The following is a 15446-nucleotide window of genomic DNA, read 5'->3' as shown; positions in this document are numbered from 1 at the left end:
TATATTGCCTCATTTTAAATACAATTCATCACTTAACACAAAAGCGCGCGGATGCTTCAACTCGCGACCCATGACAGTCCGCGCGACCTGTCATTGGCCTATGATTGCGCCGGCGATTGCGATCTAAAGCACGGTCTGTGAGCACGTAGAATTTTGTCCAATGACCCCAAGCTACCCATCCTTATCGCTCACTCGTAATTATGTTGCTGTCACGCTCGCACACTCACTGCGGGCGCCCGTCGCACAGTCGCGACAGCAATATAATAGGCTAGTTTCCTAAAAAAATTTTTTTAGTAGTCATGTTTAATATCAAAAAATATTGGACACATAATTATATTTTTATTTGTCAATCTAACAAATAATTACATAGTTATGGTGCGTTGAAGTTCCGCACGACGTCACAACGTGCGGCACTTTTATGCAAGCATTGACGTCACGGGCCTCTTCTTATGAACTTTGGCGCGCTTTGTCTCTTTAAATTTTCATTAGTTTGAAAAAGTGAAAAATACGTGTAGAGTATTTTTTGATAAGTTAACTGACGGACTAATTAAAACTCTTGCTTTTTGACCCAGGAAACATCCCTATTACGCGCGAGTGATAAGGATGGGTAGCTTGGGGTCATTGGACAAAATTCTACGTTCTCACAGACCAGACTATACACGCGTTGGTGTGGTTGTTTTGGATGAAGGATCAGAAGTAAAAATGAGGATTTGGCTTCCGTTCCCGCCCTGCCAGGTGGCTGGGGGGAATGATGTTCCTTGATTGTCTCTGAGTCGCCTCCTACAACATCCACAGGACATGGGACTTCCTACTTTGACAATATGAAGTAGAATTCCTAGGAATTATAATAACAACTAGTTGTCATCCTATTCTATGTGTTCCTCTTCTTATCCACCTCACATTCTACCACTAACAGTTCTCTACTTGAATTACAAAATTAATAGTTTTTTTAGAGATAGTTCGTTTCATCCACGAAGACGCGCCCCACCAATTTTTGGTCGAGGGAAGCGCGGGGTGTGGGGAGTTTGATCCGAGCGTCATTATTGTAGTGTGCGTGTGCACTCATGGATGATTTAGCTGGATGATAACACTCAAACATTAGCGAAAGAATGGTGGGATGCGATTGTAACCTTTGTGGTCAAAATTATTCAAAGTCAGTTAAATGTTTAATTTGATTAATGAATGATTGAATATCATTTTATATTATCTCAATTAATTGTACTTGTAATAACGACTTGTTAACCAAAGAATAGCCAAACGCAAAACATAATAATAACAACAGGTGAATATCCCAAAAAGTGTTCTCACATTCCTCTTTTTCCAGGAGACTCCTCCATTGGACCTGGAGAACGTCTCCGAGACTCTGCTGGAGAAGAACATCAAGGCCAGCCAAATGAAATTCGGGTTCCTCGGACTCGGCATCATGGGCAGCGGCATCGTCAAGAACCTGCTCAACTCCGGACATAAGGTCGTGGTGTGGAACAGGACGGCTGCCAAGGTAGGTGCCTCCACTTTACTGGTAGGGCTGGTCACTTGATACGTGGGAAAGTAACAAAACTACAACTTGTTTGAGTTAACTGCGCACCTGGCAGCTGTGACGTCACATCGTCGCTCTGGTACGAACGCGGGGAGATGCGCAGTTATCTCTATCGGGTTACTGTATTATATGAAAGTCCATTCTCACTACTAGGTCTTGCTGATGTAATTTGTTCCTTAGGTCTATTGACTTATATGACATTCTTTATGGGTAAGATTGGTTACCATGAGAAAGCATGGGGAAGAAAAGCAATAATGAAAGCCGAGTCACACTACTAGGTCTTGCTGATGCATTTTGTAGACTTACATGACACAATAGAGTTGTATTTCAGAATTCGGATTACTGATGCAGCACTGCAATTTGAGACTTAATGACCCACACAGAGGGTCTTGTTGCCTCTCAATCTATATTTTGTATCCCTCGTTAGTCTGAGGCTAAAATGTGGATAGGTAAGACTTGACTAAGATTTTGATGATGTGCTAGGTAGTCGTGGCATAGACCAAGGTTTTTTCGTTCATGTCATAAAATAGGTATCAGTGTTTTGTTTTAAACTAAAGTATGTTTAAGTTGTAATAATCTTTTTGTTCATGATAGTTTATGTCCTGAACCAATAGATAGGTGATGGATAGTGTCCTTTTAGCTCTTTACTTACTTTTTAGAAATCAAAGTGTATTACAGTACTGTATTTAGTACCTCAATTTCAAGTTATCTATCAAATAATAGTATACAAGCTATTTGGTTTGTCATGCAATAGATTCACGATTATTGATAGATTTTTTTTCGACTACAGGCATTGTCAGTAAGTTTTCGTCTTACTTTGAGTTCTTTCATCCTATTTATTTTATAGCATTGTGTAGATCGTGTCCATCAATTTATTATATTGTAAACTTCCTTCAGCATCTCTCCTCTCATGTTCATCTGTTTCACACTTCTTAGGTTTTCTCATACGACATGAAATTACTTACAATGTTTTTTCTTTAGTTTGCTACCAAGGTGGACAAGCCTCAACAAAATTATATGAAAGCAGGAGTTTCATTTGCGTTCACAATCACATATTTCTATGAAATTCAGGTTGTGCGTATTAAGACGTAGTGAGCAAACCAGAACAGTCTAGTTGTATGAAGTCATCCCTCTCATTCTTTCCATTATACTAACATGAGTGACAGAGACAGATCAACCTCAAATTACGGAAATCAAATAGTGCTAGGGAGTAGCCAAGGCTTAAAACGACTGTCGGCGTAGATCCAATCATGTCTATTTCAATTCATTGTAATTGAGATAGACTTTGATTCAGTGGAAGTGTGGTACAACATTTCAACAACGTCTGGACCCAAGTCGCGTAGAAATCGATGTAGACAGCAGTCGATGAGATATGCACTATATGCCTCAGAAATACGGACGTTATTAGCTTGATACAACTTAACTTCTTCCCTGCTCTTCGCCTGCATTTCAGCTCGAACGTATCCTGATTATTTAGCTTTAATTTCATTTAACCTTTATTTACCTTAATTTAATCCATGTAGTGTTAGTTATAAGAGTGTTCGGTTTGTTACAGTTTACCTACTAAACGCCATAGGCTACTTTTTCTCAAGTATAGGCTGATAATACTTTTGTCTTCATTACATTTACTACTTACGCTCTCCAGAATCCCATTTGAAGTCTTCTCCTTTCTTTAGTTCAGTCATGGCCAACCTAAGTCATTTAATTGGGTCAATTTGACCCCAACGATTTATGTGACTGAAGTCACTAACCTCAAGTTGGTAGATAGGTACTATTTTAGTGGAAATATAAGTTACCTCTTTATTGATGGACAAAAAATTATCTTCATCAAAGAATATGAAAGTTTTCCAGAAAGTAAAATTAATTAAACTCATTTCATCAGCTTGTTGAATAATTAAATCTTTTTCAAATTTTGAAATAAGCTTCTTTTATAAATGAAGTAAGTTTCAAGTTGTATTTTTCGTGATTGATTTAACCCTATTTTCTGTCTTATATAGAATCGTGACTATTCCACCACACCTTGATTATATTTTTTCGTATAGTAATGTTAATTAATTACTATGTAAGAAGTCGACTTTTTAAGAATTTTCACAAACAAAACTATTACTTTGAAGCAAAACTATAACTTTTAATAGATAATATAAACATAGTTACACATAGTAATGTTAAAGGCTATTAAAAAGCATTAGTTCGTTGTCTAGCTCGGCTAGTTAACGAGTATTTATTTATTTATTTAAACTTCAGCACACATAGAGACAATGCACTGTGGCGGACTTAATGCCGGATGGCATTCTCTGCCAGTCAACCACGGGTCATGCAGAAAGAGTAAGGCGGTGCAAAAAGAGTATATCGTGGTGCAACAAGAGTATATCGTGGTGCAACAAATAACATTATTATAATTTACCGTCTAAGTACGACCATTTTGGGCTGACTCGTAGACTTACTTACTAGAGGTGCAAGTGCAACCAATTTTGTAATAGCGATGACGTTGACAACGCATTGGTCACTTGTCTCAATATATCTTGTAGACGGTTGAAATTAAGATAGACTTTCCTTTTTTGCGGTAGTGTTGCAGTAGTAAAAAATATTCTTTGTATTTTGATCTTAAATTGAAAATTTGTTCAGCTTTCGAAGTGACTGTTAAAAATTTACATAAGAAAATCGATTTTGTCGATTTTCTGTTTCTAGCTTTAGTTATTATGCTAGCAGGTGACATTAGTGAAGCAAAACTCTATACTAAATCCGTTATTCAGAGCTTATAGAGCACAATTTTTTTATTTGAGTAAAGTTTGAGTATCAGCCAAATAGTCTTTTAACAGTAGGCATTTATTGTCTTAAAGACATGTCCTTGCTCAAATCGTTATGATAAGTCTACAAAAACTCGGTGCAAAGCTACGGATTCGTAATTTTGTACTATTAATAGATAAATACTACTCCGGATCTACTTATCTTAGATAGGTTTTATAGGAGCTGCAAAGAATTTAAAAAGAGTCTAAAACTACCGAGACACTAAAACAATAGAAAATCTATAGTTTGTGTCTCAACATAGAGCCACATGGCGTCCATCGCATTAAGAAAGCATTATGCGCTACCATTTGTGACGACCAAATGTTGCACCACCTACATTAGGCATGTAATTAGTCTAATAATATATTAAATAATTAACAATAGAAACACCACGTTGAAGTTAGTAAATATACAGGGTAAATATGAAATCATGATACTCAAAATAGCTTCAAATCGAAAATTGCTTATTGAACAAAAAACGTCCATACTGGCTGATTCATTTCATTCAGTCATTTTATTATTGCAAGTAGGCTTTTAAAAAGCACTTACACACGTCACAAATAAGCAAAACATATTGCTTATTTTTAATTTCACTAGACTCGACTCGCAAGTCTGTGTCAATTTTTAAGAGCTTCTGTCTAAACTTTCAAGAGATTCTAATATAACTGTTCTATGTCTTATGTACTTAAATATTTGTCCTGCAGTGGACGTCATTTGGCTGAAACTTAAATAATATGGCTTACAAAATCTTACTAAACATTTTTTTAAACTATATGAGACATAATTGTGAGCAGTGAATATGTTTTATGAAACACTTGACTGCCCCAAGGATCAGTGTTTAGTAATTCTTGTATGTACTTTAATCTGTCATATTTAAAAGATTACGTCATGATTTCATATGTACTCTATCAGCAAATTATGTAATCGACGAATATCCTAATTAATTATTAAGCTATGATTTATAAAGATTTGTCAATATCATAGTCAAAAGAGTTCTAGGCATGATGGGGAATAATATTAGGAATTACTTTAACATTAAGGAAGTAGATAAATATAGTGATCATTAATTAATTACATAATCACAACTGGTACACTAATTTTCCTCTATTTGTTAATTGCAAATGATGCGAATTTCTAATTACGCTATTAATTATTTGAAATAACATTACATTGACTGTGTCAATATCTATTCGGCTTTTTAGTATGAATTTAACTTTTTTATGATTCATGCTAATATGACATTATAAGTAGGTATTGATTTAAATGTAGATGAGCAAGTATCAGTTAAGCTACATAGATTGCTACCATCAAATGAGCAGTATCTTATTTGAAATATATTAACTGAAATATAATTCTCTAATAAGCATGGTTAACGATAAACACCTTAACACGTTATGATATACAAAGTTATTTATTTAACGCATTCACTCGCGCACTCAGTCTACTAAATAGACTAGCCAGTTCATAGGGCGCCATTTATTTGTTCTGTCGTAGAATGTAACCCAAACATGAGTTTATCTTCCCCACAGTAGTGCTATTTACTTTGCACACAATGTCAGTGCGATGTACCTCCTTTATGTGCATAAAGGTATCGTTTTACGCGGTATTGAGTTAGAACTCGTCTCTCGATTGCATCGTTATTTTGCGTATTAGTGTATCATATAAGTGAGGCAGATAAGTTGTTAAAGCCTTAAACGAAATTTCTATATTACTACTATTATCGAATTTTATTAAATATCTTTTAAAATTGAAAATCGTTGATATTTTAAAGCGAGGCGATTAATACTTATGCCTAATTTTATAGTAATTGAGAGCTTTGTAAATGTTGGCGATCTAACTCACGCAAACTACTATAGAAGTCATATCAATTGGATCAGGTCCAGCATTCGCCAGACTTTCCCAAAAAGTTTGACTGACGCCATTAACCCTATTTTAAGAATATCATCTAATAACAATAACATATTATTTAATCTTCAATAGTCTTCCTAGTATTTAGTAGCTAAAGCAAGATACGAGTAAATATTTAATTTCTTTAAAATTCACAACTAGCACTTCACACTCATTTGTATTGGCATGTTTTGTAAATGCATTGCAACATTTAAAGTATAACGTAGTTCTAGTTTCGTGGAATATTTGCCGACGCTGCCACCGACTTCAATTATAAATATTCGTGCTCAATTTATTGTGTGGTGTCTTATTTTGCAAATATACTTATTAAACTCCCAAAGTGTTTTATTTGCAAATTATTGAGGGATCATATTCAGTCACAATTCTTTTACTAGTTCACGTCACCATAAATTATTTACCTGAGTGTACCAAATTGTTAGCTAACTAATGATGAAACATTTCAATCACTTTTCAATTAGTTCATTTGAGGTAATAATGAGTAAATAATACCAAAAATACATTGAAAAATAATTTATTCTTCATGATTAGCTGATTACTCCTGTTATATATTTAGAAAATCTTCAACAATATTTGTATATTTTATATTAAGAAACTTTATATAATCATTGCTGGATTGTATTATTTGGCATATCACTGCAAGACTCATTTTCGTTCGACTGTACGACGTTGTTATTACAAAATATATAAGTATATATAAATACTATATTACGATTAAAATTTGACGATGAAAGTCTCGGACGACGAAGGAATTTACGCGGCGCGGGACCGGAGCCCCGCGGCGCGAGACAGCAACAACTTCACTATACCTCACTTCACCTACGGCTCGAGTTAAACAATACAAAACGCGTAACGCTCTAAGTTCACCCTAAGCATACATCAAAACGGAAAACGATAGAAACGAACAGACGCATTCACACGGCCTATCGCCCACGGAACACTTAACGGGATAACTCACTGCGCGATCGGTGTACTTACAAGCTACCGCTAGACGTCGCGTCGCGGACGAGCTAAACGTAAACAAGTCTATCACAGCTCTCGGTCGCTACACGAAGGGCGGCGGCCAGCGCCCGTGCAGCGCCTGCACGCGGAACACGCGCGCGCGCCGCTACGAGCCCGCGGGCGGCGGCAGCTCCACCGCCAGCAGCACTCGCGCGCGCTCGTGCAGGGCCGCCCGCGCCGCCTCGCGCAGCTCGGGGCTGCTCGCGCTCGCCGCCAGGACGCGCGCGCCGCGGCCCAGCAGCGGCTCGCTGGCCGGCTTGACCTCCCCTGCGCGCGACGGGCCCGGCGGCGGCGAGTCCGGCGACGCGCGCAGCGGCCGCACCATGGCCAGCAGCCGCGGCGGCCCGCGCTCGATCATGTTGATGTGCACGCCCTCCGGCACCGGCGAGCCGCGCCGCGACCCCAGCGAGCGCTCCGTCGGCGTGTAGTACACCGACACCCTGCTCTCGTCGTCGAGGCAGGGCAGACCGGCCAGCTGCTCGATCTTGGCCTTGAGGTACATGTCGATCACCTCGACGTCCGGGTCGAAGGCGGCCGAGTCGCTGCGGCCGCACGAGCCGGAGCGGCAGTTGTCGAAGTACAGGCTGGGCAGGTTCTCGAGCACCTTGTTCAGCGTCTGCTGCTGGTACTTGCACGACTCGCGGATGCGCAGCACCTGGTGCGCGCTGAACTTGCGGATCTTGTTCCGCTGGAACACGTAGTTCTCGCGCACCCAGTTGAGCTGGCTCGTGGAGTACTCGCGGACGCGTTTGACCTGCGCAGACGGCGGCGTGAAAATCGTTACACACGTTCAGGCTTAAATTGTACGGAATCAAGCGGTGTGTTTTGACTAAACATCTATGTAAACATTTAATTAACAATCCAGCAACGATGAACGTTTCTCTCAGGGTAATTAAAGCTAAAGATAGTAATCAAAAGTTTGCACTGACATGTTTCCCAGCTGCGTTTAATACGACAGTATCATTAGAAAACCGATGGAAAAGTTTTGAACAATCAAATGTAATTGCAATGAAAAGGAGACTAATTAGGGTCTTACCTGGTCGTAGTACTGGTCCTTCATAGCGGTGAGGTGGTTGGTGCCGATGTCGCGGATGTTGCGCAGGTGGCTGGCCTGCGTGGAGTAGCTGCTCTGGATCCACTCCATTTGCTGAGTGCAGTTCTCTTTTATTCTATGCACCTACGAAAGATACGGCCACATTAATAAAAAATTAAACAATCAATCTTCGTCCATAGCTGGGCATAGACCTCTCCCAAATTACACACAACAACTTAGTCCTAATTCCCCTTTTGAAAGTTAATTAGTTTTCATTTCAAGTAAATATAAGTGATTTATAAAATAACTTACTTGAACGGCATAGTTTTCCCGCAGCTTTTCCAACTGCTGTTTCTTATATTGCTCAATGTTGTCCAACATGCTGTATATCTGCCGGGACCTCGGCGCGTCGTGGGTGACGCACGCACAACAACTGCAGCACGTCTCCAATAGCCGAAACCTGTAATTAACATTCAGTGTTACAATCACTTGCACATTTAAATTAACAAACTGTATTGTCACGACTCAAAATACCAACCTATAAAACACATAACGTATGAACTGCACCAACAACGTCAGACCCAGGAAGGCAGCGGCGCATATAGCCCCGCATATCAAACTGTATATTTTTATTTCAAACATCGTCATCGGGTCTATGTTCAGGACGACTTCAGCGGACACGTTCGCCGAAGGATTCGTTGCAAAGCATAAGTATGTTCCACAGTCTTCTCTATGTATATTTCTTATGAATAGCGATCCGTCGTCGAGGATTCTCACTCTGGACTCGGTGTTGTCTATGGGGCGGTAGTACTGGTCGTGGGCGACCCCGTGCTTGTGGAAGATGTCCGGGATCAGCGGGTCCGGGTTCCAGTGGTACACCGCGCTGGTGGGTGTGATCCAGGTCAGCGACGGCGCGGGGTTGCCGCTGAACCGGCACTGCAGCAGCGCGTCCGACTGCAGTCTATACAGCGACAGCGGCGTGCTGGAGGTCAGCGTGGGCGGCTTGCAGTTGGTATTCGCCAAAATGGGCAGCATATCATTCGGGTACGAGAGCGGCCCGCAACTCAAGTCCGACTTGATGATGTGCGGCCGCTGGTCCACCCAGCTCCCGAACCACGCCATTCGGCAGTCGCATGCCCACGGATTGTTTCCTATCCTGAGCTCTCTCAGGTTTTCGAGTAGTTTCAGAGATTGCGGTAAAAATGTTAAGACATTTGCGCTTATATCCAAATGTGTTATCGATGGAGTGTCTTGGAATACGAAAGGTTCTATTTCACGTAAAAAAGCATTGTTCCTTATGTAAAGATACTCAAGATTTTCTAAACCCTTGAAATTAGTGTTTTGTATAACTTGTATTTCTGTGTGATCGAGGTAGACTATTTTCAGATTTTCGTTATTATGGAAGAGCGTCGGCGGCAGCATCCTTAATCTATTTCCTCCAATATTTAACCACCTTAAATTTTTAAGATTCTTAAAAGCATCACTTGATATGTTTTGGAACAGATTATAACTCAGATTTAACCTCTTCAACTGTTCAAATTTATCAAACATCAACTTCGGCATGTATTCTAATTTATTACTAGAGATATCCAGCGTCTCCAATTCTTTCAAGTTGACTAGAGCGTTAGATGTAATTTTGACTAGGCTATTATGATTTAGGAACAGTGTTTTCAGTTGTCTATTAGGGTTAAAATAGTAATCTAAGAATGTAGCTAATCTGTTGTGTGAGATATCCAAATATTGCAATTTGGTCAACGGTCCAAAGACCTGGAATGGTATCAAGTGGAGGTTGTTGTAAGACACATCGAGGACTTCCAAGTTCTCCAGGCCGGTGAAGGTTAATCTGGGTATGTCATCGAGTTGGTTCCTCGAGAGATTCAGGTGTTTCAACCGGGTCAGTCCACCGAAGAGTCCAGTTTCGGTTCTTTTGATTTCGTTTCTGCTCAAGTCGACGTACTCCAAGTCGTGGAGGCCGTCGAAGGCGCCGGTGCGGACGTGGCGGATGCGCGAGTCGGTCCAGGCGAGCTCGAGCAGCTGGGAGCCGTGCGGCGCGAGCACGGCGCGCGTCAGGTTGAAGCCGGCCGGCGCCGCCGCCGCGCACGCCAGCCGCAGCTGCGAGCAGGCGCAGCCGCCCGGGCAGCCCGAGCCCGCCGCCGCCGCGCGACTTATTGCCAGCGCCAATATTATGTGCACCCACTGCATTATATTATAACCCTCATAGTCTTATTCACTGAAACAATGGAGAGAAGGCGTTCACGCAGATGATCCCAATTTTAAGTATCACAAAGCTTACTGGGGAATGCATGTGTGTGTTCATTTATTACATTTATCTTTGTACTGAGCTTACACCAATGATGTGTATAATTTTTATGTTTTGATTGAGCACTATCAAGACTGATATTGTTGACTAATTTTTATCATGTTTCATGCTACAGAAACAACTGTGTTGCGGATTTACATGCACATAGTTAGTGCACACTGAACTGTACAGTTACCTAGACCTAGTTTACTGTTTTCTAATACTGTAAATCGAATATTTAACTGATGACTGGTATGCTAAAGTTGCACATTTATTTTTTTGTTAAATACCTATGTATTTAATGAAGGTAGCTTTGTGATATTTAAAATTGCGAATACTCGGTTGAAGAGATTAGTTTTGTTGAGCGCATAATTTTAATGTTAATTTATGTTCACTTGTGCTGTTTACGTTGAGGCTAGGCTCAGCACAACGTGGGCTGGCCAGCGCGGAGTGACACAGCCTACGGTCGGCAGCTACTGCCTGGCTCACCTTACATCAAAGCGCAGCCAGCTCCTAGAACATTCCCACTTTGTATCGGCTTTGCCGACCTTTCTTTCACACGCACAGATTCACAATAACGCTTGTAACTTATACACAAAATCCCATTTACCTAACGATCGTTCACATTTTTCTCCAACTTGCATAATCCACGTTATTTTGTGTTGACAACAGATGCGAACGAGCCAGCCATATTTCGCTGGTAAATGCTTCACTTCACAAATAAGACACATTAGATTCCATCGTAGAGTACCACAAACCGTATACACACTAGTTTTATAACATTTGCATAAAATTTAATACATAAATTTCACAAGTAAAACGAATAAGCTCTGCGCTATTGATAATGAAATACGCTGTCACAAGACGGTGGCGAGCACTAGAAAGAAATAAATGGCGGCCGTCGGAGTTGCGCGGTGCGCGGTCTTTGTCTGTGACGCGCGGCGGGGCTATGTCGGTCTCGCTCACGCATTGGCCCAGTCAGCTGTGGGGCGCGAGCGGGCCCGAGTGCGGCCGAGTGGAGGCGAAAGTGCTTTCGGAAGCGCGCTACGCGCGGGCCGTCCGCCGCCGTCCCAACAGGCACCACAGTCGCGCATTCTTTCTTGAAGCAATCTTGAAGTAGATTTTCTTTGATTCGAATGCAATGGGAAAACTACTTTTTATTGACAAAATTGTAGCAATAGGTTTTTTTGTTAGTTTATTTCATCTCTATGTAAAATAACTTACCACTGACTGTTAAATTGTTAGTTAAGTAAGTAAGCAGCGAGTTAATTTTAATTAACTTATAAGCGTTCTTCTTGAATAGTAATTTTAAATACAGGGTACAACATTTAAATTAATTAACGCTTAATATAAGACACAAATTCCTACTTACCTACGTAGGTACGAGAAGCGTTTGTCATTATGTTTGTGTATTTCACAAATTCATTTAAATGGTAGGTAGCAAAAAGATCAAGACGCTATAAAACACGAGTTTTCCCTAACTTGCGATAAAATTGTAGAATCCAAGCTGCTACAGCCGGAGATTTTGTTCAGCCCGTGACTCAGGCGCGAAGTCCGCCGGTTATGTCAACAGACAGACGGTGCAGCTGCGAGCCAAGCTACAATCACCTTTACGTACCTGCCTAGGTTCTAGACATCGAATGAGTAAATTCATCTATGGATCCATTGCGAAAACAAACAAAAACCAGTTGTATTGTAGCCCGCTTTTTCTAAAGCCCCTTGCGGGATTCAAACACGCTGCCTTTGCCACTTTGCCTTTTGCTTTGGTTGCTTCATGCAACTCCGGAGTCCCAGGTAGCTGTTATTCAAATCATAAGTTTTTAAAATTTCATACCTACTTGAATCCAAAATACCAAAATACCTACGGCCCGTATTATTTATTTTTCACAACTACTTTTACTGATTGTTCTGTCCGTCCTTATCCCGCATCTGTTCACAATAACAAGCCTCTAAAGTGGTACAATTACGTGTAATTTCGTTCAAATGGTTGAAGTCACAAATTCCCAATCTTACCAATCAATCGGGGAATTTTTATGAAGATTTCTCAATTTCAATCACAGTATAGTAGGTAATAAGATATATTTTTATGTCAATTTTGGAATTATCAAATCGGTCAAATGTGAATCGCTATCGCTGGTTTTTCTTCCCGGAAGTCCGGAACAGACACGGTATATCAAGCTAAACACAGTGACATCATAATGCAGTTGTAATACGGGTGAATTTGCGACAAAAATATAGTTTGATGTGCTATCCCTTGCAGCTTGAATATTCAAACATCAATTTCGTAAATATCTTTGATATTATGATACCTAACTTATTTGAATTATCGCATATCATAGGGTCAGGGTCAGGCAGAACGCGATGTTACAACAACAGATCAATAATAACTTTGCACCAATTCTCTAATTAGTTCTTCGCTTCTGAATTTCGTTAACTCTGCAGTTGGCTGCAAAGTCAAAGTCAAAATTTCTTTATTTGTTTAGACTAATAAATAGTTCTTACAAATCGTCATTTTGCAATTAAATTTAAGTTAAGTTCCGTAACAAACAGATTTCAATACAGACTTTCTGTTTGATTTAGAAGATCTACTACTACCTTGGCTTGTTTTTAAATTAAGTAGATCACCCAATTATTCAGTTGCCTATAGCTGTTTGTCCTTGCAAACCTGATGTTATGACTACAAATGGCAGTGTGTATGACCCCCATCGTGACCTTTTAATTAAAAAACTAAATTCAGTCTACATAGCACATTTAGACTAATCAGTGTCGCTCGTCTCATCCATGTAGATGATAACATTTCATTATCGCTTCATGAACGTACTTTGTTTTAGTTTTATCTGAACGCGTTGGTGCACGACATACCTATCATAACGGTATAATATTGATCGATTGACTTACTTACTCGGATATATTTTTTTATCAAGTTTTTGCCATTTTTGACATTTGCGTGACCTCAACTTATTTTCAGAGTAAGCTAGGTCGCTTGCACGGGTACCATTATGTAACTCATGTTAGGTATATAGCTAGCTATAGCTTAATAGTCAGTGTTCTGAATAGAAGGTATAGACAGAGTTTGGTTAGAAAGGCAGTAAGCTAGCTAGTATGATGGAAGCTTTTTGATTTACAAACTAAAAGGCAAAAGATTTATTTCCGAAATGATTTCTAGAACTAAAGACGCTGCCACTTAAATGTTCATTAGCTGGCAATAACTCACTCCCACGCATATCGGCGAGCCCGAATTAACCGTCTTTCCATTTCTACTTTTAGATTTCACTCTCCTTTGAATTGAATGTTGATGTGATCATTTCGCATCGCTGCATTGTCCGAATCGGAATCGTGGAGACAATCGGATGCAGCGTCAGATTTAGCGGCGTCCTTGCGCGCGCGTCTCAATTGCGGCTAGTGATCGTCACACGTTACGCCAATTAAAATATCGTAGCGCCCATGATGTATGTGTGACACCTCGCCACGTTGTCGACTAAACAGACCGTAATTGTTTATTAATTTATTTGTTGAGCTGGCAACATGAACTAAAAGCTATCCAAGATAACGACAGTCGTTCTCTCTGTCGTAATGTTACGTAAATTACTTCCTGGTGTAGTTACAAAAGAGTTTGTCTACTTTAAAAGAGGATAACGGATTAGTTGAGTTGTCCGGGATATAGACGGAAGAGCAATAATGTTGCTCCTTAAAAAGGGTTCATCGAACGGAAAATTCCATTCGTTGACTGGGATTCCAGTTGTTTGTTTCAACCTCTTTTTGTGCTTATTGGCAATAATTAGCGTTCATTTGTAGACATTCCGTCGTGTTGAAATAAATTAAAATCTTTCAGTCTCAGGTGCTCTTTACACGTTCTAAACGTCCTAAGTTTATTTATGTGGTCTGTGATTAAATAAAATAAATTAGCCGTCTCCTTGCCAAGATCATCCTTGGCTAGGGCCGTGTATCCGGCTATCTTTGCACTATTATAAATTATTCCCATGCAATTCAACGTGTAAGTTTTTTCTCCATTGTCTACCGTAGACTCCACGCGAAAGCGTTTTGTTATTATAGTGAACAGTAACAGGTGATTATTGGATATCTTTTTTCTCCGAAATGTACGCTACATACGACATCATCGCAAAAGAATGACGTGACCTTCAGCAGTGCACCTTGGACATTCTCCACTCGTGTCACTCGCAAGTGGCGAAAATTTCAATTTCAAAACTTTATAAATTGGACGCTGTTCAAAAAAATTTACTCGCTAACAAATTGTTTGTAACAATCAAGCCAATAACTTTTTTTTGAAATTAACTTCTTAGAAAGGAATTAGTGTGGAAGGAAAGGAATGTATGTACACATGAAATGTTGAATTACTTACAGATCGTTTAATTTGTTAAGGTTCATGCCTATTACGCAAGATTAAGTAATAACGAATGTTCGATATTCCTAATTAATAACCACTAGGTATTGTAGTACACACACGGCCTGTTGACTTACTAATCCACTACACGCTAAATTTAATTCGCTGTCTAGTCTTCATTAGGTAACAATTATTGTCTTATTAAAAGTAACAAAAGAATATTATAGAAAGAAAGAAAGAAATCCTACCTATGCTCAAATATTGCTTGATAAACTGTATTGTAGAAGGGTTGTTAAGCTGTTAATAAAAGTACCAGCGTAGTTTGTTGGTCACGACCAGCAGCGTGATCTACTTTATACGACAGCAGAACTGATAAGTCGGGTCGTTCGCTGAGATTTAATGCAATTAGAATATACGACACTAATCGATTGCCTTCGCTTTCGTCCACGAACAACCAGTAATTTAGCACGTGCAAGTTTGGTGCTAGTCTCTCTCTAACACTAGCCGGAGGAAAGAGCCGTGCGTCTGGCGCACTAAAAAT

At 39.9% G+C, this 15446-nt stretch overlaps 2 protein-coding genes across 5 annotated transcripts in view; one reads left to right on the top strand and one right to left on the bottom strand.

The window, feature by feature from the left end:
* The window catches only part of LOC135081224 (cytokine-like nuclear factor N-PAC), a 52408-nt gene that overhangs the window by 5903 nt on the left and 31059 nt on the right, over positions 1-15446 (top strand). For all 3 annotated transcript variants that reach the window (XM_063975974.1, XM_063975973.1, XM_063975972.1), the window contains exon 7: positions 1325-1498. In XM_063975974.1, the coding sequence (XP_063832044.1) occupies positions 1325-1498 (174 nt within the window). The remainder of the gene's footprint in view (positions 1-1324; positions 1499-15446) is intronic.
* Positions 6728-11493, bottom strand: LOC135081214 (leucine-rich repeat and immunoglobulin-like domain-containing nogo receptor-interacting protein 3). Of its 2 annotated transcripts, none has more exons than XM_063975960.1 (5): positions 11053-11493; positions 8803-10494; positions 8577-8724; positions 8268-8408; positions 6728-7985 (listed from the first exon to the last, which is right to left on the bottom strand). In XM_063975960.1, exons 2-5 carry the CDS (start codon positions 10464-10466, stop codon positions 7338-7340), a joined length of 2601 nt encoding a protein of 866 aa, XP_063832030.1. In that variant the 5' UTR covers positions 10467-10494; positions 11053-11493; the 3' UTR covers positions 6728-7337. The 2 variants fall into 2 exon arrangements, with proteins under 2 accessions (XP_063832030.1, XP_063832029.1); XM_063975959.1 differs by having other exon boundaries at positions 11174-11493.

The sequence above is a fragment of the Ostrinia nubilalis genome, chromosome 19, assembly GCF_963855985.1.
Source record: "Ostrinia nubilalis chromosome 19, ilOstNubi1.1, whole genome shotgun sequence".
Lineage (NCBI taxonomy): Eukaryota > Metazoa > Arthropoda > Insecta > Lepidoptera > Crambidae > Ostrinia > Ostrinia nubilalis.
Note: the sequence above shows the minus strand (reverse complement) of the source record. Positions and strands in the feature narration are given on the sequence as shown.

What these genes read in the sequence shown, in the direction of transcription:
- LOC135081214 (XM_063975960.1), bottom strand. Translation starts at nt 10,466, where the DNA reads ATGCAGTGGGTGCACATAATATTGGCGCTGGCAATAAGTCGCGCGGCG. An exon ending in ATACGTTATGTGTTTTATAG is followed by an intron (nt 8,725 to 8,802) that starts GTTGGTATTTTG and finishes TGTTAATTACAG; the next exon opens with GTTTCGGCTATTGGAGACGT. An exon ending in GGGAAAACTATGCCGTTCAA is followed by an intron (nt 8,409 to 8,576) that starts GTAAGTTATTTT and finishes TATCTTTCGTAG; the next exon opens with GTGCATAGAATAAAAGAGAA.